Genomic DNA, 26,957 nt, shown 5'->3' with positions numbered 1-26,957 from the left:
TAGGCGGAGCTAAAATCTCTGCACTTTTTGGGAGCTGTAGTTTTGTATTGTTCTTCATTTCCTGACCATTCTGTTCAAAAACTACATTGTCGTACTGTTCAAAACTTCCGTAAATATTACCACCCCGTGAGTAACGTTAGCTAGCAAGCCAGATACTTAGAAAACCTCGTGTATATCCTGTATAAACAACGTTTCTGGACGCCCTTCTCGGATATTCGCGCTGTCTTGTGGCCTCATATTACGCCCATCAGGTAACTATAATTCCAGTCTACGCCCTAGTGATAACCGCCTTGTCAGGATGAAAAGAAACCTATAACTCATTTTTTCTTACTGTAGGCCACTCATGTTTGGTAACGTTTAGGTGGTCGCATATTATTAGCAAGCTAGCTAGCTTGCTAGATGAGCCTGTGAGCCCATATCTCTTGGTGGCCTATCTGGATGATGCTGAGTTATGCTAGCTAATGTGGTCTGAATGGCAGCGGTACTATTACCTTAGCAAATTCCCAGCATGTGGCCTATTGTGTGGCCTTTGCAAAATCATGACACTCCGGCAAAACAAGCGTCATCTATAGTGCATGATGTTACCAACGTTTTCTAACATAATATGTAAACGTTAACGTTATGATAACGTTAATTTGTGCGTGATTATGATTGACCAGTGAGCCTAGGGAATTGTCAGCAGTTACGTAATAAAAAAGAAGATGCTAGAACGACTCAGTGCTGTTAGTCAATACCTAACGTTAACCATGCTCAGCTAGGGTTTTCCAGTGTTTTCTTTTGTATTTGTCTGCCATGATGACATGGCATTACTATCCAAATCCTCAACCTATCTAGAGCATAGCTGAGTTTACTGACACATGAGGTCCTGAAAAAATGACGTAGCCCATATATTAAAAAATGAAAGACAACTTTTTTTTAAGATAAAAAGTAATGTGAAGAAATTTCATTCAGAAATAATTTGTAATCTTAGGCAAATATAGGTTTAATGTAACAATGTGGAACTGCTTAGGTTGTTTAGATGTTGTTATATTGTAACAATTTGAGTGTTATTGCCAGTTTTAAGGATCAAATCAGTGCTGACAATAAAATGCCAAAGGAATCCGAGCAGCCCTCAAATGAAGAAGATAAGCAACCAGATTCAAGAGACTCGGGTACCATTACAGACAAGACTGATGCTGCTGAAGAGCTTGTACAGAAACAAATGGGGAGGAACACACCAAGTCCCCACAGAATGACTCCTCAGTGTAAGTTATAGTCCAGTAATTTTAAGGCATTTCTGTAATTGGCAGGTATGCATTTTTGGGGTTACCACACTGTGCTTTTATTCATTCCAGATTTTTAACATTTAAGTGTACTGTGTCGGCTGCTGCAGAGAATGGACTGATTATACTGATGCATATACAGCCTGAGCCCAAACTGGGATGCTTTCTTTTTTGTCCATACCTATAAGGGTAGTAGGCTTTAGTCCACTGATCAAATGTGTTGTGGATTTAAAAACACTTAGTTGGTCCACTCCAAGGGGTGTTGACTTCATTTAAAGACATTTTCAGTCTTATTTAGGTATCATTCTTTAATCTGGACTTCTAACTTGTTAAGGGAAATGACATGATGATGTCCACCTTTTTATAGCTAGCCCTCCCATGTTTGTATCCGTTGAGGAGCTCATGGAGACTGCCAAAGGAGTCACTAACATGGCGCTTGCTCACGAGATTGTGGTGGATGGAACCTTTCAAGTGAAACCCCCTGAACCAGCTGAAGGAAGGTGAGTGTTGTGAATCGACCAAGTTGTGCATAATTCATTTGAACTAGCCCAGCTTTTTTTTTGTTAAATGTGTAGGCTGTGTGACTGCTTGTGACCTCCAGCCAAGAGGCTTGTGATGCAATCTTTTTTCCTAAGGGTGCAATCATGAAAATGCTCATTGCAGTTTGTGTAATAAAATAATTGTTTCTATACGAACAGCTTGGAAAAAAGAGTAAAGGACATCATGCACAAGGCATTCTGGGATTGTTTTGAAGCACAGATGAGTGAAGATCCGCCCATGTACGATCATGCAGTCAAGCTGGTTGGGGAGATCAAAGAGGTAGGAGTATACATGTAACCTCTTCTGCCACCTCTGTTTGTCTGAGTATTATTATTATTATTATTGTTTCAGTGTCACAACAAAGGAAGGTAGATTAAGTCTTGTACACTATCAAAAGCTGCTGAGTATCCCTTATGTGTGTCTTTTTGTCCAGTTGTTAAAGATTGCACATAATACTTGACACAACTATGAGAGGGAAGATTTACATAACTGTCAACTCTAGACTTGTACACTGAACATACCCAGGTTGAAAAGGTTAAGCTGTGGTTCTCTCCTCTGCCATGCCAGACTCTGCTGTCGTTCCTCCTGCCGGCTCACGGCCGTCTGCGGGGGCAGATAGAGGAGACGCTGGATCTTTCTCTCATCCAGCAGCAGGCTGAGAATGGAGCTCTGGACATTGGCAGGGTGGCTCAGTTCATCATCGGCATGATGGGAGCCCTCTGTGCACCCTTAAGAGATGAGGAAGTCAGGGAACTGCATGACATCACAGATACTGTGCCACTCTTAAAGTAAGAAAGCCACTGTTGCCTTTTCTCTTAAGGTTAAGGTGCAGAGATGGATGAGTTAGTACATGGCTGATTGTGGAGATTTCAACTTTAAAATACTATTGCACAGTAGATGGCCTTTAAATGCAGAACTACAATGAAAGTGGTGGTGTACTTGTACACATGACCTTGTTGAAGCTAGTTCCATGATCTACTAGTTGAACTAGAAAATAAATGGCAATCATCATGCATGTTAGTACTATTTTTTTTCTATGTTAACCGATGCTTGTACATGAGTCTTCTGGTTGCTTAACAAAAGATATGCTCCTATTCCAGGGCTATATTTTCAGTTCTGGATAAGATGAAAATCGACATGGCAAATTTTGCAGTCAAAAGCATCCGTCCACATTTACTACAGCACTCTGTTGAGTATGAAAGGAAAAAATTTCAGGATTTTCTCGAAAAACAGCCAAGTAAGCAACATGACATGAATACCACATTAGAACTAATTGGATAGAGTCGCTCACCATCACAGACCTGAAGTTGCACACAGCTGTGATTGGAACATTAACACGGAGACTGGTTGCTTTTCAGATGCATTGGATTTGACCAGAAAATGGCTTGAAGACTCCGCAAGTTCCCTGAGAAATGGAGAGGAGCAAAGCAACGTGGCAGGGGCAGTGGCAGTGGCAGTGGCAGGGGCAAGGCACTTGTCTGTACACAATCATGCTTATCTGTGTCTGCTCAAGTGGGACCATTCTGCTGCTCCCTTTCCTGAGGTCAGTCATACATGCACACAGAGGGATGCTGGGATAAAAGTGTAATATATATATGCACAAAGGAAAAGACATTTATGGGGCGGCAGTGGTACAGGAGGTAAAGAAGTCGTTTAGTAATCAGAAGGTTGCGCCCTTGAGCAAGACACTGAACCCCTAATTGCTCCTGATGTGCAGTGTGCCATCAGTGTAAATGTAAAATGTGTATACATATGTAAGTCGCTTTGGATAAAAGCGTCTGCTAAATGACTAAATGTAAATGTAAATTTATCTAACAAAAATAACATAAGGACTCAATGGCTCCTCTGTCTGTCTTACTCATTATCCCGACTCCCTCGCTCTCTTTCATTTATGCTCATCCTTACACCATCCATAAAGACGATGCTCATGGACCAGGTACGATTCCAGGAAATGCAGCTGGAGTTGGAGCAGCTGACAACAGTGGCATCAGTGCTGTTGATCGTGTACAATAGTGCTGGGGATGCCATCTCAGGCCTGCCAGGCCTCATGGACCGTCTGAAGAATACTGTCAGAGTGCTGTTAGCAGACAGGCATACACCGTAAGCCAAACGCATATCCGGAAAAAAAAAAAGACATGCAATTTGTAACGGACATCTTGCCTTGAACAGTGTAGTCTTCTGTGCATCGGTGACGTGTTCCCTAATGTGATTTCATAATGATGTCTTTGTTTTACAGCTCATTCAATGCAGAGGAGGCCTTCGCAACCATAGGGGAGCGGATGTGTGCGGAGCTAGAGGAGTGCTCGTCAAAGCACGCTTTCTCTCCTTTCGCCAGGGATCGGCAAAGTGCTTTGAAAGGCCAGATTGCTGCAGTCAGCTGCCCTGACAACCCTATTTTAAGGCTTATAGGTGCGCATATGGCTGTGTTTATTGGTTGAGTGTTTTTGTAGGTGGAGTACAGTTATAGAGGTTTTCAAAAAGTATGAACATTATAAATTAGAGGAAGAAAAATAATTCATAAGGGAAACCTGAACAGACCTTAAAAATAAATATTTTTGACTATGTAATTTGAATGTCCTGAAATGGCCAAATCATGTCAAAGAGGATATGGCTATTGAGTTTAAATTATAGGCTATATTCAGACATAACAAATCTCTATAGATTTTGCAATCTCAAATAATTTATTGTGGCCTTTGAGACAACAAACAAAAGATTGATGGTACACAGGACTAAAGGTCTGGACCACACTGACTATTATTCAAATCCCTTGTTGTGAAGGATCAGTTGCGTATGCTTGACCTGTCTTTCATATGTACATTACATCTTTACGCCTGACTCTCTCTCCACAGACTCTCGCATACAGACCTATCTGCTGGCTTTTCTGGAGTCCAGTCCCCACAGGAGTCCTGTAGCCTTGCCGGGGGGTCTTGCACCCATCAGTAAAGAGCTGGAAGATATTGCTGTCCGGCTTGGGCGTCTGGTGAACTTCAACAAACTGGTCTACTCTCCTTTCTACCAGGATCTCCTCCAGGCCATCTTGACAGATGAGGAAAATGCAAAAATTGAGCCCTGAGTATAAAGCCCTTCACTTATATCCCAGCAGCCAGGCTTTCCCTCTAGCTATACTGTAGGTATGGAGTCTCGCCAGTGTGACAGCAAAAATACTAAATAAAGAAACCCACCTACATTACCTACTCTTAAAATGCACACTTATATATGCTTATAATTTGTGATGCACTTGCAACAAAATGGACAGGTGAAATGTAACATTCCTTATTCTTGATTTTTTTGAAAAGGTCTTATGAAATGTTTGATTGTTTGGAAATTCAGGTGAGTAGGAGGAATTGAAGATTTGTATTTGCGATTTACAGGGGGTGAAAGGTATTGACATTATTGACTGGTGCCTTAGCATGCTTTGCAGTTGTCCATCTTCAGTTTTGTGTTCAGATTGTCTTTTAATGCCATGAGAGATGACACAATAGCTGCACCAAATGTTATCAACTTCCTGTGTGATATGTAAATAATGGTACCAATTAATGGTACCAATATTTTCTCACTGCTGGCACCCACAGAATCATTTGGTTTTCTCGTTACTCATCTCACATTCTCACATCTTTGTAACTGTGCGATAAGTGGTCAGACTGCAGTATTATTGGGCTATTGGAAATCAATGCGTTCTGTTGCACAGCATATATGCATTTAGGATGGAAATTGTTGGACAAGAAAATGACTTGAATCATCAACAGTTCTTCTGTTATTTTTTTTACATACATTAATTGTTTTCAATCCTCTCTAGTCAGACTGGGATGATTGATGTTCCTGTGTTTAGGTCAACTGTAAGATGATTCTAAGCAGCACTTTTTCTCTATACATTTTTTTTTTTAAGAAAATTATTTTATGTTGGTTTTTAAACCATCTTTGGTATTCATTTTAATTCTTGAATATGTAGTTATTTTTGCACTTGTTATTTAAAGATTAACATTAAATTATGGAGTGAGCACTGCGTGCTGCTTTTATTTGACTAGTTTCTGGGTATCATCAACTGTTATCACTACAATAATACAAACTTTAAACTGGCATTTAAACTGAACGCTTCATGCAAATAAATATGTCTGCAACATTATCAAGTTGTCTGAAAATGTAGGTATTCGTTGTTGGGTCTGTTTGTGATATCGCAAGATCAGGTATATGTAAATGTGCAGTTAATATTTTGAACACTAGATGGCAACCACGCAGAGTTCTACAACATTAATGGATCAAAGTGTATTTGAGTAGCTACTGATCAAAAAAGGGGACTGGCAGTTGTACTGTTGAGCTTAATATGATTATTAGAGATACATGGAATTATATTTGTGGGTCTTTGTTGCTTACGCCATGCTTTTGGCCCATGAAACCCCCTCAAAAACGTTCACTGGAGTCTTTTAGGATATTAACAATTTCTTAAAGTAACAAATCCTGGTAAGCCACAGGTTTCAGAGCTGAATCTAAGGGCGACATCTGTTTTTTCTTGATGTCAAATGGTATCTAATTAAAACAACACTTTTTATATTAATCAATTATTTCGAAAATTGATTCCTCAATTCCCAGATATAGGGAACTGATACTGCTCTATGAGACGACCAAACCAGTGTGCATGTGTATTGTGAATTATCTAAAAGACCGAAATATTTACCTTTAGTTGTATGGGGACCACTGAAACTGTAAATATTGAGGCTATTTTAACTCAATACCCTCAAGCTATATGCAAAGTGCACATAAAATAGGTTTTCTTAATATAATTACTTGACAAAAATCACTTGATACTCCCACTTGCAGATTCATATCTGATATTGAAACTCTATAACGAATTGGGTTTTACATTGTTTTTAATCATATGCAACACTCACAAAGACATACAAACACAAATTATGTTGAAAAGAGAAACGATGCACGCCTGCACTCCAACACAGTACATGCCATACATTTGATTGGCATTGGCCATCTATCTGCATGGGTTAGCATGTTGGCTTGTGGGTACTCGACACCTGTTGCCATTTCCTTCAAATACGTCTCATTCCGAAACGGGACAACATACACTTACCGTGTGGATTAAGTATTTGACATGTACACAGGAAAATATATGTACTTGCAATTATATCACACTTAAATCACGTTGCATTGGAGTCTAAAGGTGACGTGGTATGCTGATGGTACAGTTATGCTCCTCGGTTAACGTGGGTGGGAACCAAAGGTTTTATCTTGGGTGGGAGCAACTAACATTGAAGTTGTCCGGTGGAACGTAGCGTGCTAGCTAGCTACCCAGTCAGCGAAGCAAACCCGGCCGCGACGCTGTGTCTGTGCACATAAACCAGGGAAGTGGTACACGACAGCAGGCGGAGGATTGGGTTAGGGCTCTTTTCAGAGTGTAAATATGGGGCTTTTCTCCCTATCAGCAAAAACTGGAAGAGCATATTTCGAAACCAGGGGTCTTTAATTACGCCATGGGCTCTGTGATTATTCCCCCTAAAGCTGAAAATGCAAGTTAAACGAAGTTAAAAATGTGTTGGGTTTGGGATTTGTCGACGCCGATGTCTCCGCTGTTGTCCAGGAGGACAAGATGGCAGCAAGGCAAGCGTTCTGAGCATGGTGTGGGCAAAAATTAACTCCAGAACATGTTCAGAGAAGACTGGAGTTCAGACCATCGCAACGGCCTGTAAAGGTACGTCGTTTATTATCTTATACCAAGAATCATATACCATGCGAATGAAATGAGGTTATCGATGATCGCTAAATGCATTTTCTGTTTAGTAGGACAACACTGTAAGTTATGGCTAGCCAGCTAACATCGGCTAACAGTTTGCTGGCTAGCCAACTATCTCTGAAGTTGTGTTCGCGAGAATTGCTTTCTCTGGAACTGGAAGCGAACGGAACTAGTGTGCTGTTTATGATTTCAATGAACAAGCAGTTGTTACAAATATTTCATTTTAACATATCTGATAACACATCAAGGCCTGCCATTCTAGTGCTTCGTGGCGAGAATTGAGACAGCGAAGGCGATGCTGTTCGTCTACGCAGTTAAGTAGCTAGCTCGCAGGGTTGGAAAGCTAGCTATGAATAGTGTCTATAAGTACTACTAGCAAACCTTACTTACTTGGGTTAGTTAACATTGAATTGTTGTCACAATAAGGGTGTCAATGCCTTTGTTGTATTTTTGTCATACCAGGCTCGAGATCAGTCTTAATTGTTATATAGAATACCGATGACTGTATCGCCCAAGCGTAGTTTCTTAATTCTTCACTGTAATAAAGCCAACTAGCAAGCTATGTGTGGTTAGCTAGATGGCTAGTTAGGTTTACCAAATGCAGCAGTGCAAGTCACTCCAAGCTAGCAACGTATCCGATGGGTTTAGGGAGCTAGTTTACGTAAATGCATGGAACTAGTAATAATGTCATCTATGACAGTTCGCGCTAACATGACTTGGCCTTTCTTTGGTCTGTTTTAAAAGGTTCTTGTGGAACCACCTGTTCAGTTATGTGCCTTTCAGAATGTTCTGTAACTGTGTGCTCTGTTGACACCAGTTTTCCAATGAAGGTAACGTTCATCTCCGCAGACTGTAGAGATTATCGGAACTCAGACTGTGAGCAGTGCCACAGCTGACCATTACCTTACTTGTATGTAAATGTTATACGAACACGTCGCCCGTGGTGACACATTGGTTGTCCAGAAAACAGCAATGGTTAACGGCATTAGTTTGCTCGAAAGTTTCTGCAAACATGCCTCAACCTGACAACACTATTAAAGCTCCTGTGTTATGCAATGTGTTGAAACGCTATCAAATTAAGTCACATTGAAAACATCAATAAGCACAAAAGCTGAATTCTGTGATTAGCCCGTTTCCATTTGAGTAAATGACTCCCAAGCAGTCTTGTGAATTGTTATTCATTGTTATAATTATTTTGTCTAAACGCTCTATGGTGACCTTAAATGCGGACTATTTAATAGTACAATGCCAAACTGTATCTTAGACTGTCAGTACTTGGGAACAAATAACATTACTTGTTCCCAGGGGACCCAGTTTTTGAAACCATTGACCCATTTCAGTTGAATCTTTTATTGTGATGTGTCAGTAGAAGGTTTGAATGTGTTTCTTATTTAGAATTGTATTCAGTTTTGGCTTGTCGCATGATGGCACACTCTTTTTATGGACTTGGACTGTGCTTTGCCTTGTTCCTCTGTCATGAGTACAGAGTGTCCTACACTGACACAGTGTTCTGTACTGACTGTACACTGAATGAGGAATTGTCTGAACATTTTCCTGTGGTGGGTTGTGGAGCTATGCTCTATATGCCTGTTGATGTAGTTAAGAAGTTTCCTTGAAAGTGTGTCGGTGTGAAACAAAACGGTTTGCTCCCTTGTGTAGACTTCTTCTTTTTAACATTGAGGTTAGATATTTAACACTGCTTATTTGTCTTTGTATTTCAGGTATGGCCTCACAGGTTTTGGTGTACCCACCACATGTTTATCAAACCCAGACAAGTGCCTTTTGCAATGTGAAGAAACCCAGAGTTGTGCTCAGCCACTGTGCATACCATGAAAGGGTCCCTCAAGCTTATGTGATTGGTGTTAATATAAACGTTGCAGCCCCAACTAATATTGTCTCTCCTTCAGAGACTGAAGAGTCAACAACTTGCAAACCCCCAGCGGGGGAGGACTCATTGCAGGCTGTGCCCCAGCAAACAGTGCCGACTGGGCACCTGTCAGCAGCCCCTGACCCCCTTGAAGGAGTCATCCGCTCGCAGGAGGTGGCCTCAGCACAGCAGGGCGGGCCGGAGTGCAGCCGTGGCGTGACGGCGACAGCAGCAGCAGCAGCCGGATCGGACGGAGGAGACAGTGGCCGCAGCAGCTGCAGCAGTTCTGGAGGGGGTGGGCCGGGGCAAGGTGGTGAGGAGGAAGAAGACCTCAGTGAAGACTTGGACTTGGCTGACAGGCCCGTGAGATGTGGGCTTAAACGTAAAAGTGGGGCTTTTGAGAACAGTACAAACACCATGCAGATAGTAGAGGACTGTTCCACTCTGCCTGCCATGTTGCAAACTAATGTAGGGAGTGCAGCAGCAGCAGCAGCAGCAGTAGTAGTACCCCCCAAAGAGGCTGGGACTGGGGCAGTGACTGGGACAGCAGAAGGGGACTATCAGCTGGTTCAGCATGAGGTGATCTGCTCCGTGAAGAACACTTACGAGGTGCTGGAGTTCCTGGGCCGTGGGACGTTCGGCCAGGTAGTCAAATGCTGGAAACGTGGGACCAGTGAGATCGTGGCCATCAAGATCCTCAAGAACCACCCGTCGTATGCGCGGCAAGGTCAGATCGAGGTGAGCATCCTGGCCCGTCTGAGCAGGGAGAATGCGGAGGAGCACAACCTGGTGCAGGCCTTTGAGTGCTTCCAGCACCGCAGCCACACCTGCCTGGTGTTTGAGATGCTGGAGCAGAACCTGTACGACTTCTTGAAGCAGAACAAGTTCAGTCCACTGCCGCTTAAAGTGATTCGGCCTGTGCTGCAGCAGGTGGCCACAGCACTGAAGAAGCTCAAGAGCTTGGGCTTGATCCACGCTGACCTAAAGCCTGAGAACATCATGTTGGTGGACCCAGTGCGTCAGCCATACAGGGTCAAAGTCATCGACTTTGGCTCAGCCAGCCATGTATCTAAGGCCGTCTGCTCTACTTACCTGCAGTCCCGATATTACAGGTGAGAATGCTCTTTGTTCTTTTCATTTTTAAGAAGATGGGTGTGCACTGATGTGTAAAGGAATAGGATGGGTTTTCAAACCCATAGCAATTTTCTTGGGAAGTAATATTTCTATGCAAAAGAATTGGGGGGGGGGGATTTCTTTTCCCTTAGAATGTGCTAAAAACAGGTTTATTTACTGTGTAGTCAAGCACACTACCAATACATGAGGTTGTTAATCACCTTCTGATTCTCAGCAAGTATGTTCTCACAACTGCAGTGGTTTTTGTGAAGCGGTTACACCCATAAGTATTCTGTTGCACAACCTACCTGAGGAGCAGGCTTGTTTATCTGAACAGAATGGCTCTTTTGGCATTCGTGTCTCGGTATGCAGAAGGAAAGTTCACAGAGTCTTGTCCTAAGCTGCTCTCAGTGCTTGAACTATGAAGAATGCTGATGTTCGTGTGGAAACCACAATGCCGACCCTGCTCACTGTTCCAAGGCACATTGGCCGTGACACAGGCACACTCTGCCCCCAGGGCTCTGACCAGATTTATGACCTCAAGTTGCCTGTGTAACTGTGCAGAAGTCACGTCTCCGTGTGCCTTCCCAGTGTGGCCAATATTTTGTGTGTGTTCGTCATAACTGAAGAAATAACTTTTGAGCGGGGCAATTTGTAGACGAACGCTTAGCCTGGGTGTGAAATGGTGAAAGCCAGGAAGAGCAGTGTAGGGCCGGCACCTTCCTGTTTCTACGGCTACGTCTATGCTCTAATCGGGAGTTCCTTTTGCAATCAAGGCTTTACGTCCACCATTTACAGACCTTGTGCTCCGAGACAAGCATGCACAGAGTGTTCAGGTTTTGCACCGTGCCCTCGACCTCCATGTTCTCTGCCAGTTGGTGATTGGTTTGACTAAGCTTGGGGACATTATGTAATACTGCAGTGAAGTGTAAGGCTAGGTGTTGAGTGTACTCCCTGACCTGCATGCAATAGGGGGGGAACCGGGGGAAGCAGATCACAGGAACAATCAGTTGAAAGGTTGTTAAGAAATAACAAACCACTTCAGCTTCTCTTCCATAATGTGTTCTTATGTTTCAAAGTAGGATGATACAGCCTCTGTTCTGGTAAAGACCAGCCATCAGTTTGGCAGCAAGACAAAGGAAAATCCTGTGGCTTTAATTTACTTAAAAAATAAACTGAAGTAAAACAATGTGATGTTTTATTGAGAGGCGGCAATTGTCGTCATCTTCAGCAATTGCATTTAAACATACAGGAGAATAATGAAAGAATCTACATCTGATGCTGTACCCAACATTCTGCCTCTGCGTAGCCCTCTGTAATTGAATGCTTTTCGGTTGTTATCTTTAGATGTCTGTGTCCCTGCCTGAAGGTCAGTGCTCTGTCCCAGCTGATAAAGATCAGTGGGGGTTAAGGTTTGGCATGTTCAGTAAGGCGGCCTTTTGCTTCATAGCCCCCAGACTTCTCAGTATGAAGCACAGAGGGCTTTAGACCAAATGCAGCATAATTCCAGCCAAAGTCTGTGGCTGTTTCTTTCCCCCGACATTGTCATCTTTGCTAGCAGTCTTCAACTCCGTAAGCCACAGATGGTACAGTTTGCTGCTTTTTTTTTTGACAAAGTGGCTTCTTAAAGCATGAGCCTTGAGCAAATATGAGCGTGTTCCACTGATCGTATTTTCTCATGCTGCTTGCACATGTCTACAGATTCTGTTTGGGGATTTTAGGGGTTTGCTGGGTTCCTGCTGAACGACTTGCATCGGGGTTTGCATTTTTGTGCAGCCTTACCTCTTATGCACTTTTAATGTGCCTACTGATAAGCATATCCTTTTCCTGACAAGGTACCTTGTTAGACAAAAATGTGCACTGTTGTGCATTTCAAAGAAACTGGTATGCTAGCCTTTGTCTCACTTCTCTCAGACCTGCACTCACAACTCACAGATGGTTTAACATGGGCTCCACTCGCTGAGAGAGACACTGCTGGTTACACTTTGTTGATTGGTGAATTGTATAACCTGTATTGGGATACCAGCCATTTATATTTACATTACTTACGTTCATATTTATTCATTAAGTCGATTGTTATGGAGAATTATACCATGGGCCACCATAGCTGCATACATACTAAAATGTTGCTTGCTTGCTTGCTTGCTTGATTAATGACTTCTGTGAATATTCTGGAAAAGGAGAATCTGATCCACACACTAGTTGTACTGTGGATCTGAGCTTCTGATAGTATTTAATTTTATACCATATATTGGAGACCCAATCCTGGATTTTAGTCAGTTATGATTAAGGTTTAATCTTGAACAATGGCAGCCACACATTGTTGAGACAGAGATTTGAAGTTCCACACTCACTCACAGCGCTTCACCTTAGCTTATCTGATTTTCATTTGAAATACACTGAGTTTAAGGGATGTTACCGTCTATTCAAATAGGCCTTGGAGACAAGGCTCTTTGTTTTGACCTGGGGGGGAGGTGAGACCACTGTCACACCTCACTCCTTAGGTCAACCCATCAAAGTATATTCACCCAGAAATTCTTACATACTAGTTAAATCCAAATAAAAGTAACAATTTCAGCAAGATATAAGAAAGATTGAATTATTGACTATGGCACATACTTACTAAACTAAATATCTTAATTCCGGTTCCTTCACTTCCAAACTAAAGCAGGCTTCTTTTGTAGACCTATTAAAAGGGCAACACACAGGAAAACTATATTTATCAATTAGAAGAAATGTTCCCTTGACTGTATACTGGTGGTGGTGAGTTTATGAGTGTGGTCCTTGGACATGAGATCTCTAGTCGTAGTTGTTTTGATGTCATATACTGGAAGGCTGTTTATGCTGTTGTAAAACACAAAATAATCGTGGTGAACAAATTGACTTTTTCTAAATTTACAAACAATAAAAGAATGTAGTATTGCTTTTGTTCTGCTGTTGATCAAAACTCCATAGTATATTTTATTCATTTGTCTGCTATTCTATGTAGTCGTAGTTGTGTAGTTGTAGTCGAAGTCTCTTAAGGCTTAAGCACTGTTTTTTTTTTTTAATTTATTTATTTTTTTTATTTTAAATAACTATTATTAATTATTTTACCTGCCTAAAGTTGGATTTGTTATCGTCTTTTCTTCGGCCCCCATTACCATTGGCAAAGCCTGTAGACCAGTGGTTCCCAACCTTGGGGTCGCGACCCCTAGTGGGGTCGCATGGAATTGAAATGGGGTCGCCTGACATAGTAAGTGATCAATACAAAAACATAAATAATTTTTTTTTATTATAAAAATAAAAACACCAGACACAATTCAAAACAACCCCTCAAATGACGGCTATTCATATGATAAATGCATGGTAAATCGGCGATCGCTATTGGGTTGTGACGTGGCCACAACTACTTTGAAAACACCCCGTTTCGCCTGTAAACAAGTCCACGTTTACCTCATATACATACAGCTGAACACGATGAGGGAAAATGTATCCACTTTGAGCTTCGCCTTGACCAAGCCGAGGATATTTGTGATGAGTAAGTTGTCTTCGTTTGACTAGCTCTTGTAATGAATGCTGTTGATTAACTTACAGGGAGTAACACGCATGTCATATTATGGAGTTCTGAGTGTAGGCGAATTCCGTCAACTCGGCAAGGCGATTTTGAATCATATAAATTACTTCATGTCGCTAAGACTATTCTACAGTAAAAAAAAAAAACATATCATACGCATACTTAATTTTATTAGGCTACAAACGTCGGTGTTTGGAGTTTGTTGTCTGCACAGAATTTAGTATTCCCGTGAAGTAATTACGCTCCCGTAAAGAACGTCATCCATGTTCACAAGCCATTGTTCTGACAGGACGTGATAATGGGGGGTGGCAATCGCAAATACATTCAGACCTAACTCATCAATATTCATTGTGGTTTAGGTGAAGAAAGTGTCACTTGCTAAATTACTTAGAATTAGTATAGAAACCAGAAACACTTTCTGAATGCTAAACTCACCTATGTGGAGATAACACATATGTTTTCAAGGTTCAGAGTACAAAAGAAAACTTCCCAAATATTTACAATGTGTCTTTGTACAAAGTCTGAGCACCTCTGAAACTAGTTTTTTGTAAGAGTATGTTTAGATTTAATTTTAATAAAAACTTGTTTGATTACATTCAGTTTACTCTAATTTTATTATTGCTGAGGTATTCTAGAATATAATAATAAATGCCACTTTTGCCTCATTGTTTTTAGTTAGGTGAAATATACAAAAATATCAGGCATGGCAGACTACCTAACAAAGTCAAAAACAGGCCTTAGGGTTGGAAGTGTTAAATATGGTGAGCCCATATTTAGCTCATATTTGTAGCCTACTTAGCCTTGCCATTGTTTGTTCAGAATTAATTAATTTGTAGCCCATAAAATCCTCACTTAATGTGGTCTAAAATGAACGTTTACTTGCAACCTAGTTTGTAATTCTATTAGGCCTACTTGATTGAAAATAAATATATTTTTGCAAAAAATTGTCAGTGTTTTGAATATCTGGGGTCACTACAGCTTTGTGATGTCAAAGTGGGGTCACAAGCCAAAAAAGGTTGGGAACCACTGCTGTAGACACAGTGGGGAAGAAAATGAATGGAATATTTGTACAGGCACCACAACATGTTTGTTTTCATGTGACACATCTCCACTATGTGGTGAAGCCCCGCTGTCTGGGGAAAAGCCTTTTGACTTTTTTTTTTTTTCCCATCTCTGAGGCTGGACCGGTGCCATTGCCCAAATGGCCTCTGTTCGTCCTGGAATGGGGCAGGGCCCAACCGGGGCTCAACTAGGGACTTTTGGAGTGAAATACAGGGCAACAATAAAACCGGATCAATTTAATAACTGGTTTAGATTGCCTAGCAATGGAAAAAAAACTTGAATTTCTACTGATAAATCAAAACTTTACAGAAGAATCAAGGACACTGTGTCCAACAATTTTATGACATCTTGAAGTATCATTTACATTTCTTTTACATGTACTTGCACAATCATTGCTAAACACTGTTCAGAAGTTTCTAGTGTAGATGTTCTTTGTTTTGTGAATGTCGCCAATATTCCAACTTCTTAATGGAACCCGAAGACCGAGGCTATTCGCCCGTGCTTAAGCCCAAGGAAAAGCCCCGGTCTTAAATGGAAGAAGGCCAGTGGTGTAGAATGGCAGTGACCTTTTTTGGAATGTTAATTATAAAGCCCTTTATCATAGTTTTATGTATTTTTAGTGGCAGAAGCAAAAGCAAATACGATTTGAAATTGAATTACCCACATTCTTTCACATTATTAAAGGAAAAGTCAGTGACCCATTCCATCACCATAATGAACAGATGCTGTCCATTTACATCAGTAAGGTAAGCGGTGAGGAAGTGAACCTGGTAGATGTGGCTGAACTCTTATGTCCAATAGGGAAGCTGTTTTTTTTTATTGCCAGATAATCAAGAGTCAGTGAGTGTATAGCATATTTCAAATGCCTCGCATGAAACTACTTAGAGCTTTGGCTAGTTTCTGTGTTTACTAGTGCGTCCTCTTTCGAGAGTGTGAGTGAATTCTGGGCCTGAAGCCCAAGATGTGAGTTTGGAGAGTCATGGTTTTGACTTCAGCCACACCTGGATTTGACCTTTTCAAACCGGTTTAGGAATTCTCTAAATGGGTTGTGTCTGCATTGCCAACTTCACCAGTTTAAATAGTTGCTGAATGAGTTGCACTTCCTTAGCCCTTTCAAGATATTGGTGGACTTCTACCATTGGGAGCATACACACAAAATGCATGTCAGTGTGACATTGCAGCTGCTCAGCACCCGACAGTTAAGCACGCTAGTGGGTGGTGAAAACGGCCTAATGGACCACCAGCACCCAGTTACCCACCATCAAGAGCATTTATCACAAGCTCTGCCTGGGCAGGATGAAGAACCACATCAAGGATGCCTCCCACCCTAACCATCTCCTCACCCCCATCCCTATCGGCAGGTGTTAGAGGAGTCTCTCCATGTGTTGTTTATGCTCTACATACAAATGTGCATATGCTATTCATACTGTACTTACAACCCTACATTTGCACTTCATTCTGTAACTCTGACCAATATCTGTATTTAATATGATTTACATAGATAATATTTGCTCTCCACTGTCCACCACTGTACATATTGTGAAATGTAGCCTCACTTCTGCTGTAGTACGTACTTTTCCTGCACTTATCTGGTTACACTTCTGGTTAGATGCTAACTGCATTTCGTTGGCCTTGCACCCATACTCTACACAAAGACGATAAAGGAGAATTGAATCTAATGTAATCTACACCTTTGTGGTGCATGTCCATCACAATCAAACAGTCATGCAATTGTTCACCTCCTAAGTACTGGTTGCCACATTTCCCAGTTCTTTTGACTTTAAAGTAGATCTTTGATATGCCAACTGGTGACTGACTTTCCATAGGCATCAGGATATTAAACTGAGAGAAACATTGGTTAGAGTCCAGGATTAAAAAAGGGATTTGACTTTACTGTCAGGTGTGCTTTCCGTTTTATTGTCCTCCTTTGCATTATTTTATGTTAAGCGTGGGTGGTCTTGAACATAAACTTTAAACTACACATAGCTTGGAACTGCATATTGTCTGGTTGGTGGTTCTCCTCATTAAATAATGTTAGCAAAATGTAGGCAGTTCTTATCGGGATAGTTATGCAGCCTATGTGGCATGGTCTTGGTCTGAAATTGGTTTGGTTTTACTTGGTTAAAGGCTTAGCCCCATGTGCCCATCCAGTGGCTAGAATGACAAGGCCGTTGGCTGAATAATTAACATGTAAGATCAGATGGATGTAGGTTAGCTTTCCTGGAACCAAAGTAGAATAGTTAGTATTTAATTTCACTGCACTGTGCGTGTTAAGAAGGTGTGCCATTTCATTTGATATAAGAGGCCACTGCCTTTTTTTAATTTCTTTATCTGTGTGGGTGCGCTTCCATCTGTTTTGAGGTGTGGTTAGTGGTACTATTGGGTTTTGTCATGTAGGTTACAGTTAAGACTCCTCTGACACTTTCTGAGGAAGTTTGTTTTTTGTGCAGTCGATCACGGCCATGAATAAGAGATGCCCATTAGGTTAATCATGTTGCCTAGATGTGCTTAGTCTCTCTGGCTAATCGGGGAGCATGCTAATTGCCCCTGCTGCATCGCACACATGGAAATGGTGATTTAAATGATGCTCCCTGTAAGTGTAGAACACACTTGGAACTCAGAAGACAGTATTGCTGATTTAAGGATAAATTCTAGATGCTCACTCAAATTCTTACTGTCCTTCCCAAGACCCTCAAGGATGAACTTGGCCATACCACTTCCCTCCATGTCACCAGAGTCTCTGTTAGTCCCCGCTAAAGATCTGCTGTGGACATTTCTGTTTTGGTGTTGTTGCAGAGTTTTCTCATGGATTATTGCACCAGAACTGTAAAGGAACACTATGTATCAGTTGTGTAACCTGCCACTCCCATTTAACCGCAGCCCGAGGAACAAGGGCACGTGCCTGGGCTGCCTGAATGGGCTCTTGTGTGTACCGTCAGAAATGCTGCTGCTTGCTAAGCAGCACTCTGACCATAGGCAGGTTTCTGCAGATACACATGAAGGAACACTTGATGCTGGTCAGCACATGATCTCTTTGACCTGAGCTGCTGATCCAGACCATCCAAGAAGCAGTCAAGTGTGCGCTGTGCTGCTTTAAGCTCTCACGCCATGGCCCATATAGGCTAGTTGTGCAATGTATTTGAAAGCTGGGCAGCTTCCTGCTGTGACGAGTGGAAGACAGGATCTCTCGGCGGAGCCTGGGAGAGATCACAGGCCTGCGCTGTTCAGAGCCGCTTGGCTGATGCCAGGAGGCGTGTGGACTGGGAGTGCGCTCCACTTTCAGACGGCTTCAGAAGTAGTGCAGTGTTTCGAGATGAGAGCGGAAAACAAGGGGAGTTTTGACCCTCCAAAACTGTTCTGCTTTTTACTGATTTTCTTTATAAACAGGAGGTATTGCATGCTTGAAACTTGACTTCCTCATTATCCTCAGGACAGCAATAAACCGAACTTGTGCACCTCACACAGACACATCATGTAGTAGCTTGCGATGTTTTATTTTTAAATTCCGAATCGTACATGAATAACCATAAATGGTTCATGAGGCAAACTGTCTTTAGTTGTGTACAGTATGAATGTGATGTCAAAGTCTGAACTAGATCTCCATTGCAGCCACCTCCCCAGAGATAAAGTCACTCACTGTTATGCAACAACACCTCCCCTCCACCACTGGGGCTATATCTATGCATCAGCCTAGCCTGAATTTCTCTTCAAAATACCATACCAACTTTTCACACTTGTCTCACTGAGCACGTAGAGGCTTAACGTGTTCTTAGTACAGCGTGTTTCTTTTTCTAACAGATGAGGAACAGAAGGCTAACAAGGCTCCCCTGAAAGGGCGCCCGGGCCTCAGCTGACCTGGGACCTGTCTCAAGCCAGACAGGGCAGGCCTATTTGGCCAGATTCCTGCGTTAATGAAGGGACTGCTGGGGCTGGTGTTTTTGACGGCGGAGCATGTGTGCAGACTACTCACTCTTTCAAGCAGGCACAGGCCGCCACAACATGCACACACTGCTGTAGCAGATCCCCAGTGCCTGATTGCTGTTTGTTTTGACAGGTCGTCAGCTGCCTCTCGGTTGTTTTGATCACCACACATGTACTGTGGGAGTCTGCTGTGCAAGTCACACCTGTTTTTTTTTTTTTCTTTTCGGTTTTTCCCGTCTGTCTTTGAGAGATGGAGACATGGTTGAAAGTGGGTTTATGTTAATGCAGTGGGAATTAAGGAATGGAACAGGTGACCAGCCTCGAGACGCTAAGCTGGTTGTCTGTCTTGAGAAAAAAAGCTTTGAGTTTTTTTTTTTTCTTTAGGTCTCTGAATTGCCTTTAACGTTGAACAGAGAAATATAATAATGATATTGCTGCGCATGTTGTTCTTAAGTTTTATTCTTGTTATTGTTCTGATGATTTTTAGTGCTGTTTCCCACGGGTTTCACAATCTTGATTCCATCGCAGCGCTGACTGGTCCATCCTTATGCTGTGTTGTGCACTTGTGTGCTGCTTTTAATTGCCCCCATTGTTGGTTTTTTAAGTTAAACCCAAACTGGAGTCGACAGTTGGCAATTTTCCTCCAAACATGCTTCACAAAATGGCTTAATTGCAGCTGTAATTGTCAGATGAAGATATCAGCACACTTGTGGATTCATTAAAGCTGATGTTTTGGTTGTGACCATTTAAGTAATGTGATTAGGTAGGTTAAACAGTAATGAGTTATGAGAGCCTTTGCAATATAGCTGGGATATTACATGCAATTTCAAGCAATGCGACGGCCAACAGCTACTGCAGTGCAATTACATTCGCATTTCGTGCAGAAATGTTTACTAATGTTACTCACAGATTACTTCAGTATCTTGATGGTTAGGAGAACGCCAAGATATAAGAAAGTCTCTGCCATGGGCCAGTGTTACAAACACAACTGCATGGGCCAGTGTTACAAACACAACTGCATGGGCCAGTGTTACAAACACAACAGCATGGCTTCATAGGTCCTAAATGAGAGAAATTATAAAAAATTTTTGTGTTAGCATCCACATAATTGCATAGGTTACACAATGCAACATTTACATTTTCTTGTGGAAATACGTCTGTATGCATTTAGTCTCGCTTACCAGACATACACAAAAGCTTTGCCTGAAAACGTTTTCAAGTGTGTGTGTGGTGGGAAAGGCTTGATGAGTAATCCACGTGTTTTAAGTAAAATATCCAAGTGTGTTGCGTCAGATATGCTACCAGTGCATGCATCCTCTAATGCCCTTTGCCCCAGTCCGGTGACCTGTTTAACCTGTGTAGTACCAGATACCCCTGGTGGCATGTCTGATGAGGCAGCATGGCTTGTGAAACATGAGCAAATCCAGTCCTGGGCTGCTGGTTACCCCACTTCATTAAGCTAGGGTTTCTCCTGGAGGGATTTGCATGAGCGGTCCCAGGGCTTGGCTTACCGTCTCACCCTATGGCAGTAACAGGGCTCTACCTGATGACCCCATCCTGAGCACAGCAGAATATTAATGGCAGTTTAACAATTCAGTCCCAGTTCAAGAGGTTTGTGTCAGTTTATGCCTTGGCTGGAATTAAATGAGTTGTAGGCTTCATGGACATTGGCCGTGTTCCTACTATCAGGACAGTGCGAGTTAGGGCTGTCTTCGGGTCGGGGGGGGCCAATACCCTCAGTATTGAAGCCGCAGGAACAAAAGCATAAACGGAAGCATTGCCCTAAAACCTGCCCAAAATACGCTGTCTTGGTGCAAACACATCCCACCCCTTTCACAAACGAGAGGGAGGTTAACTTGAGGTAGACAACTCGTTAGAATAGCTCAAAGTCAAAAGGTGGTTAGACACAGTAAACGTTCAAATAAAGTTACTAGGGCTGTGCCTTTTTCCGAAAGTTATGTTGAAACGGGATCGAACAAATCCTCGTCTGTCCTAAAGTGTAGCCTACATAACATAAACGGAGTCGTCATACTCCTATTGCTTAAAATGGTCATGTACTGGAACAGAAGTTGATTTAACAATCCATATCACATTAGTCATTGATTTAACGTCAGCCAGCTAACAGCATAGGCATAGTTTCCTTTTAGATATCATGGCAAGCTAATGTTACAGCCTCAGCCAGTTAAAAGCACATCGTGGGCTAGCATAACCATGTTTATCGTTCCTCGCAATAATTTAACTTTAATGATCATCCAATCTAAATTACATTCATATAAATTGAGCAAGCAGTTTTGCAGTTGAAATATGTTGAGATTAGATCCAGTGTGTTGTGGATGGCATGTACCATTTTCTACAGCAAGCTTGGCTTATATTTGTAACACGTTCATTGTTGCACATTTTTACTGGCCTTGATTTCACATGCGGACCAGCTCCAGTTTTTGAACATTTGGTCCGACAGTGGAAAGGCTTATATGGCCATAGGAGCTCATTGGCACTGGATGCATTTTTGTGTTGGAAAAACAATGTCTAGATTCAACGGTCATATCAAAACGGTCATAGTGAAACAGTTAGAAAAGGGCTTTGGCTGACCCAAGACTGTCATATAAGCCATGGATGGCCCTTTACTAGTCCTTAGGCCTACAATATATCAGTGACAGTGGAGGGCAGGTCACAGAGGACCAAATGTTCAGTGACATCTCCAATAGGAGCACCAGTCCATCTAAACAGCCTTTGTTCATTTTTGCCATTAATAGTCCAGCCTGATTCTAGAAGAGCTTGGATCGTTCTCTTTAAAACTGCTCACAACTACCGTAGCTTTCCACCAAGGTTATGCAAGCCTTTCGCAATTTTCTTGTTGACGATTACAATTTGTTCTATTGTTGTTGTTGTTGTGGTTTTTTTTTTTTTAAGTTTATTTGTTTTACCTTTTGTCATAATCTTTACTACAATTACAAGTTTACAGTATATGTTTTATACATACAAGTAAGGACATTCACAGTCCGGGTTCTTGAATTCTGGAAATGGTCTTCTGCAGCTGATGTGTGTGTGTGTGTGTGTGTGTGTGTGTGTGTGTGATTAATGATGCACTGTGCTGCCTATTGTGTGTGTGGGGGGCTTCTAGAAAGCCTGTCCACACCAGCCACTGGTCAGCTATGAGCAATAAGCCCCTGTTTTCATCAGGCACGCTGCCTCCAGGGCTGTGGCAGTGGTCACCGTCAGGAAAGCCCTCGCTCTTTTTTCTTTTAGCCCGGTTATGTTAGGCGGGTATCTCAGGTTTCTGCTCAATCTCTTTTGAATGAGAGGGGAAGTCATAGCTTTGGTGTTTGAGTCTATTGTCCTTTTTTTATACTTCTGCTTAAAGCTCTTTTAAAGTGCTTCTCCTGTGGTATCATATGACTATGTTGGGATCTGTTCTGTTGTATGGGCCTTCCTTTAGTTTGCTAAACGTCTGGCAGCCTTGTGTCGTCTGCTAAGGTTCAACACAGACATGTGAGTGCATGCTTTTCTGTCTGGTCGCTGGCCCACTAGTCAGACAGATTCAGTTAAGTGCATGCTTTTCAAAATCCAGATCTCCGTTTTTTTTTACTTCAGTTACTAATTTTAGCCTGGTTTGCATTAATCTTTAAGCCTTGTTTGCATTCATTGGGTGTTGTGTTCTGTTATAAAGCTAAAGTTTGGCCTGTGTAATAGACACCTCTTGGCAAACATCACCGGCATCACATGTACTTAAAGGTAATCCATTAGCCTGGCACATTACGGTCAGAGCAGAACAGGTTACAGGTCATGCCGCCTTCCCCACACGGTGTACAATGGCAAAATGCAGCCTCCTATCTACACCAATCCAGCTGCAGCATGTGTGTGTGTTTTTGTTTTTGATAAAAGTGAACACGAGGCAGGTGGAGTTGATTGTCGTTAGATAAGCTTGAGCTGCTGTTTTGGTGGGATGTTTTGGCTCAGAGAAGCGCCTAGAAACACGAGCCTCTTTCAGATCTCCGCTGGCTCTCCACACCCCCTCCACAGCTGCCTGCCCCTCTGTCCACAGCGCTCCGACGAGTACTGAGCTGAAGCCTGGGCATGGGCCCTGGGCCTGGGTGGAGATGTCCCCTCCGCTTGTGTTTTGTTTTGTAACCCTAGGCCCTCTACTGATGGGTGGGGTGGAAAGGGCTTAATGCTGTAATCCTCCTCCCCCCTGACACAGATCCCTCTTGGCCTGGCCCAGGGGTTTTGTGCTGAGGGGGGGTTGATGCTCTACTGCCTCTTGAACAGCTGCGCCCGATGCCTGCACCTCCATAAACAAGGGGGAACTCGTCATGGCAGCACTGACTAGACGTCAAACTCTGTGACCCCAGCTCTCTCAGGCTGCTGATGTCCGTCCCCCCCCAGTCCCCCCCCCAGTCCCCTGGTAGCCCAGAGTCACCCTGAGGGCCAGCAGGAAACCGCTGATGTGCAGGCCAAGAGGGTCTGGCCCGCCCTGGTGCTACGTGGGGGCTCAGCATTCTCTCTCTGACCACATTCCACAGAGATTGATATTTCCTGGCCGTTTCAGTCAACATCCTAATTCCAGGTTTCCCCTTTCAAAAAAAAAAAGAAAGGAAAAAAAAAATCGAATGAGGGAGAACTTGCTGAACTTGAATCTAGCTCTTATTTCAGAAGCCACACCAATCTGTCCATGCCCGTGCGCCAGAGGATGATGTGGCTGGAATTGCTGCTCTGCTCATGGCTGTTTTGTCAAGGCAGATATATGCATCCTGAGTGACGTTATCTGCTCGTTGCTGCACTGTTCTCAGCTTGTGCGGTTGCCTTAGGCTAAGCCCTACTGTCAACAGGATACCCAGCCGCCACTGCTAATGCACAAGAGCCTCTTAAGAAACTGCCTCGTCAGAGAGGCTCTGGTAGCCCTGTGTCTGCTTGATTTCTCCGCCTGATTTCTCCGCCTGATTTCTCCGGCTGAATGAGTTTGGAGCTCGCACTATTGTTTTCCACCCTCTCTGATGATTCTTAAATTAAAACAAAAAAAATTGTCACAGTGATTTGTGATTTTGTCATTGTCAGTATGTGCAGCCCCTTAATAAAAAAAGCTCATTACTTCATCACCGTGGGTTTCAGACACATTTGTCATAAAGTATTACATGGTGAAGTTCTGCGTCTCCTTCCCCCTGTCTGGGGTGGCCCCTTGTGCGCCATCTTCCATGCGAAACATTTGTTAGGTGAGAATGGAACGTGTCGGGAGCGGCTGCATCATGGGTGACCTCACGCTTCACCTTGTCATTAAACCCCCCCCCCCTCTCATGGCTTCATCGCTGCGTTGTGCGCACACGTTGCTAGGCAGCTGATGAGTTGTCCTCCCTTGCCGTCACGTCAGGTGGTGCGTACGCCTCCCAGGCCAGCCGGTCTGAGCCGAGGCAATTCTGGAGACATGACTGAAACCCTAATAAAAAGGATACTGCCACTGATGTTTCATCAACACAGAACAGGGTTGTAAAGAAAAATACTTTGGGATTAAAGGGAGAGATCCTTTTTATTGCTCTTAGCTTGACTGTTCTCTCCCTTGCACGTCGCTTTGGACAAAAGCGTCTGCTAAATGACTAAATGTAAATGTGAAATGTAAATGTAAAGATCCTTGACTCATCAGTGATCACAGCAATCTTACTGCCTATGTACCTTGTAATGACATTTGCATAACCCCAATTCTATGTTCATCATCATCATCGCCTACTACCCCTTCTGGGGCTTAGGCCGCAAACAAGAGTTCTCCAAGCATCTCGGTCCTGAGCTAACATCTCAAGCTGTCCCCAAGTGTAGCCCATTTTCTTGGCGTCTGCCTCCCAGTCTCTACGCCAGGTGTTTCGCGGCCGACCTCTCTTTCTTTTCCCTTGGGGATTCCACTTGAGGGACTGTCTTGTGGTGTTTGTGGCTGGTTTACGGAGAGTATGGCCTATCCATCTCCAACGTCGTTGGAGGATCTCTTCGTCTGCTGGCTTTTGGCTGGTACGTTCCCACAGTTCTTTGTTACTGATGGTGTTAGGCCAGTGGATCTGGAGGATTCGTCGCAGACAGGTATTGATGAATGACTGGATTTTGTTTGTCGTATTTACTGTAGTCCTCCATGTCTCAGCTCCGTAGAGTAGGACTGACTTCACATTGCTGTTAAAGATCTTGATCTTTGTTGTGATGGCTAGGTCTTTTGCGCTCCAGATGTTTTTTAGTTGGAGGTATGCAACTCTGGCCTTGCCAATCCTGACTCTCACATCTGCATCTGTTCCACCCTGCTTGTTGACAATGCTGCCAAGGTAGGTGAACTCCTCAACCTCCTCCAGAGCTTCGCCTTCCAGCATGATGGGTGCAGTGTTGGCAGAGTTGACTCTCATGACCAATTCTATGTTACACTCTTTTAATCTGTGACATACTTTGACCTGTTGAATGCCATGCCATTTATCATTCTTTTTTTTTTTAAGATTTATTTTTGGGCTTTTTGGCCTTTAATTGATAGTCTTAGTGAAGAGTGGGACAGGAAATGAGAGGGAGAAGAGGCGGGGAGTGGACAGGAGAAATGACATCAGGCCGGAATCGAACCTGTGTCCTCCATGGGCATCAAGCCCGAATGTGGTCGGGGCTACTGGTTGCGCCACAGTGCCCCCCCTTATCATTCTTGACCCTTTCGATTTAGTAATGTCTTTGGTCTTTCTCTCTTTTCTGCGTTGTGTTCAGGGCTCCAGAGATCATCCTCGGACGTCCTTTCTGCGAGGCCATAGACATGTGGTCTCTGGGCTGCGTCATGGCGGAGCTGTTCCTGGGCTGGCCGCTCTATCCCGGAGCGCTGGAGTATGACCAGGTAAGAAAGCACAGGGCGGGCTGTACGGGGTCAAAAGCTGCTTGGTGAACCAGTGAGCGGTCATCATGCCTGTCAGTAGAGCCTGATTGCGTTCAGTGTCTTCAGTGGATTCTTTTGTCTGTTGGATTGTTTCAAGTGTTTTTTTTTTAGAACAGATCTATTTTTGTGACAGACATATGCAAAAGTTGTACAATATGAAGACTTGAAAGGGAATACGATTTATTTTATTGGGTGAACTAGTTCAGTAAAGTGTTGACTTAAAGTAGTGATGTCAAATTGAAGGTATTTTAGTGAACGCTGGCATTGAACTCTGATAGGTTGAACGCCGCACACTAGCCTGCTAGTTCTAGGACCAGTTGTATGTCTAATGGACAACTACTAGGTGCCAGGGTTTACGTTAGCCGGCATCACATGTAGTGGTCCGGCACAGGAAAATATCAATAGCCAAAATGTCCAGTGAGATATATGCCAAATAAATACATTTGTTAATAGCATATTAAACAGCCTAATAAAATATGTTGCAGAGTCAACTTAAACTTGGATGCTGCAACTGCCAAAAAACGTAATGATGTTTTAAACCAGAACAGCAGGAAAAATTCATATGGTTAAGGCATAAAAAAATTGATTGAAGAGCAGCTTTGCAACGAGTTGCTAAAAATTAATTTGTGCTGACTACTTCTAGTAAAATATATTGGTGCATCATACCGTTGGTGTTTTGAGGTTTTTAATTGCTGTTTAAATGTAGGCTTTTGTATGGCTATTGTCCGGTACTTGTTCAATATGGACGGAATTCTGGAATATTAACGGCCATATCGGTCATCAAAAAAAAAAAAAAACGTTGCGTAATCTCTGCTAGAAGCCCAACACACACACGCACACACACACACACACACACACAGGCACCCACACACCCCTATACCCCTATCAACTCGGTGTGCACCATCAGCAGGTTCTCATCTCCGTGCTCTCTGTGTTTGTGCAGCATTGTGACAACCCAGTCACATCACTATAACACCCCCTGCCTGCCATAAACACAGTTTATTTAACCCCCAACCGAGTGTGTG

At 42.9% G+C, this 26,957-nt stretch overlaps 2 protein-coding genes across 4 annotated transcripts in view; both read left to right on the top strand.

Annotated features, from left to right (window-relative positions):
* tcp11l1 (t-complex 11, testis-specific-like 1) lies at positions 1-5,551 on the top strand. The gene is made up of 10 exons (XM_012839088.3): positions 1-251; positions 1,057-1,244; positions 1,630-1,762; positions 1,961-2,081; positions 2,370-2,590; positions 2,903-3,039; positions 3,161-3,345; positions 3,721-3,902; positions 4,039-4,211; positions 4,652-5,551. The coding sequence occupies exons 2-10, from the start codon at positions 1,088-1,090 to the stop codon at positions 4,873-4,875; spliced, it is 1,533 nt and encodes a 510-aa protein (XP_012694542.2). The 5' UTR covers positions 1-251; positions 1,057-1,087; the 3' UTR covers positions 4,876-5,551.
* A 1,267-nt stretch (positions 5,552-6,818) lies between these two features.
* Positions 6,819-26,957, top strand: part of hipk3a (homeodomain interacting protein kinase 3a) — a 36,218-nt gene continuing 16,079 nt past the window's right edge. For 2 of the 3 annotated variants that reach the window (XM_042707382.1, XM_031565331.2), the window contains exons 1-3: positions 6,819-7,500; positions 9,264-10,521; positions 25,770-25,893. In XM_042707382.1, the coding sequence (XP_042563316.1) occupies positions 7,425-7,500; positions 9,264-10,521; positions 25,770-25,893 (1,458 nt within the window). In that variant the 5' untranslated portion in view covers positions 6,819-7,424. The remainder of the gene's footprint in view (positions 7,501-9,263; positions 10,522-25,769; positions 25,894-26,957) is intronic. The other variant, XM_042707383.1, reaches the window with a different exon arrangement.

The sequence above is a fragment of the Clupea harengus genome, chromosome 3, assembly GCF_900700415.2.
Source record: "Clupea harengus chromosome 3, Ch_v2.0.2, whole genome shotgun sequence".
Taxonomy (NCBI): domain Eukaryota; kingdom Metazoa; phylum Chordata; class Actinopteri; order Clupeiformes; family Clupeidae; genus Clupea; species Clupea harengus.
This window is presented reverse-complemented; position numbering and strand designations above follow the sequence as displayed.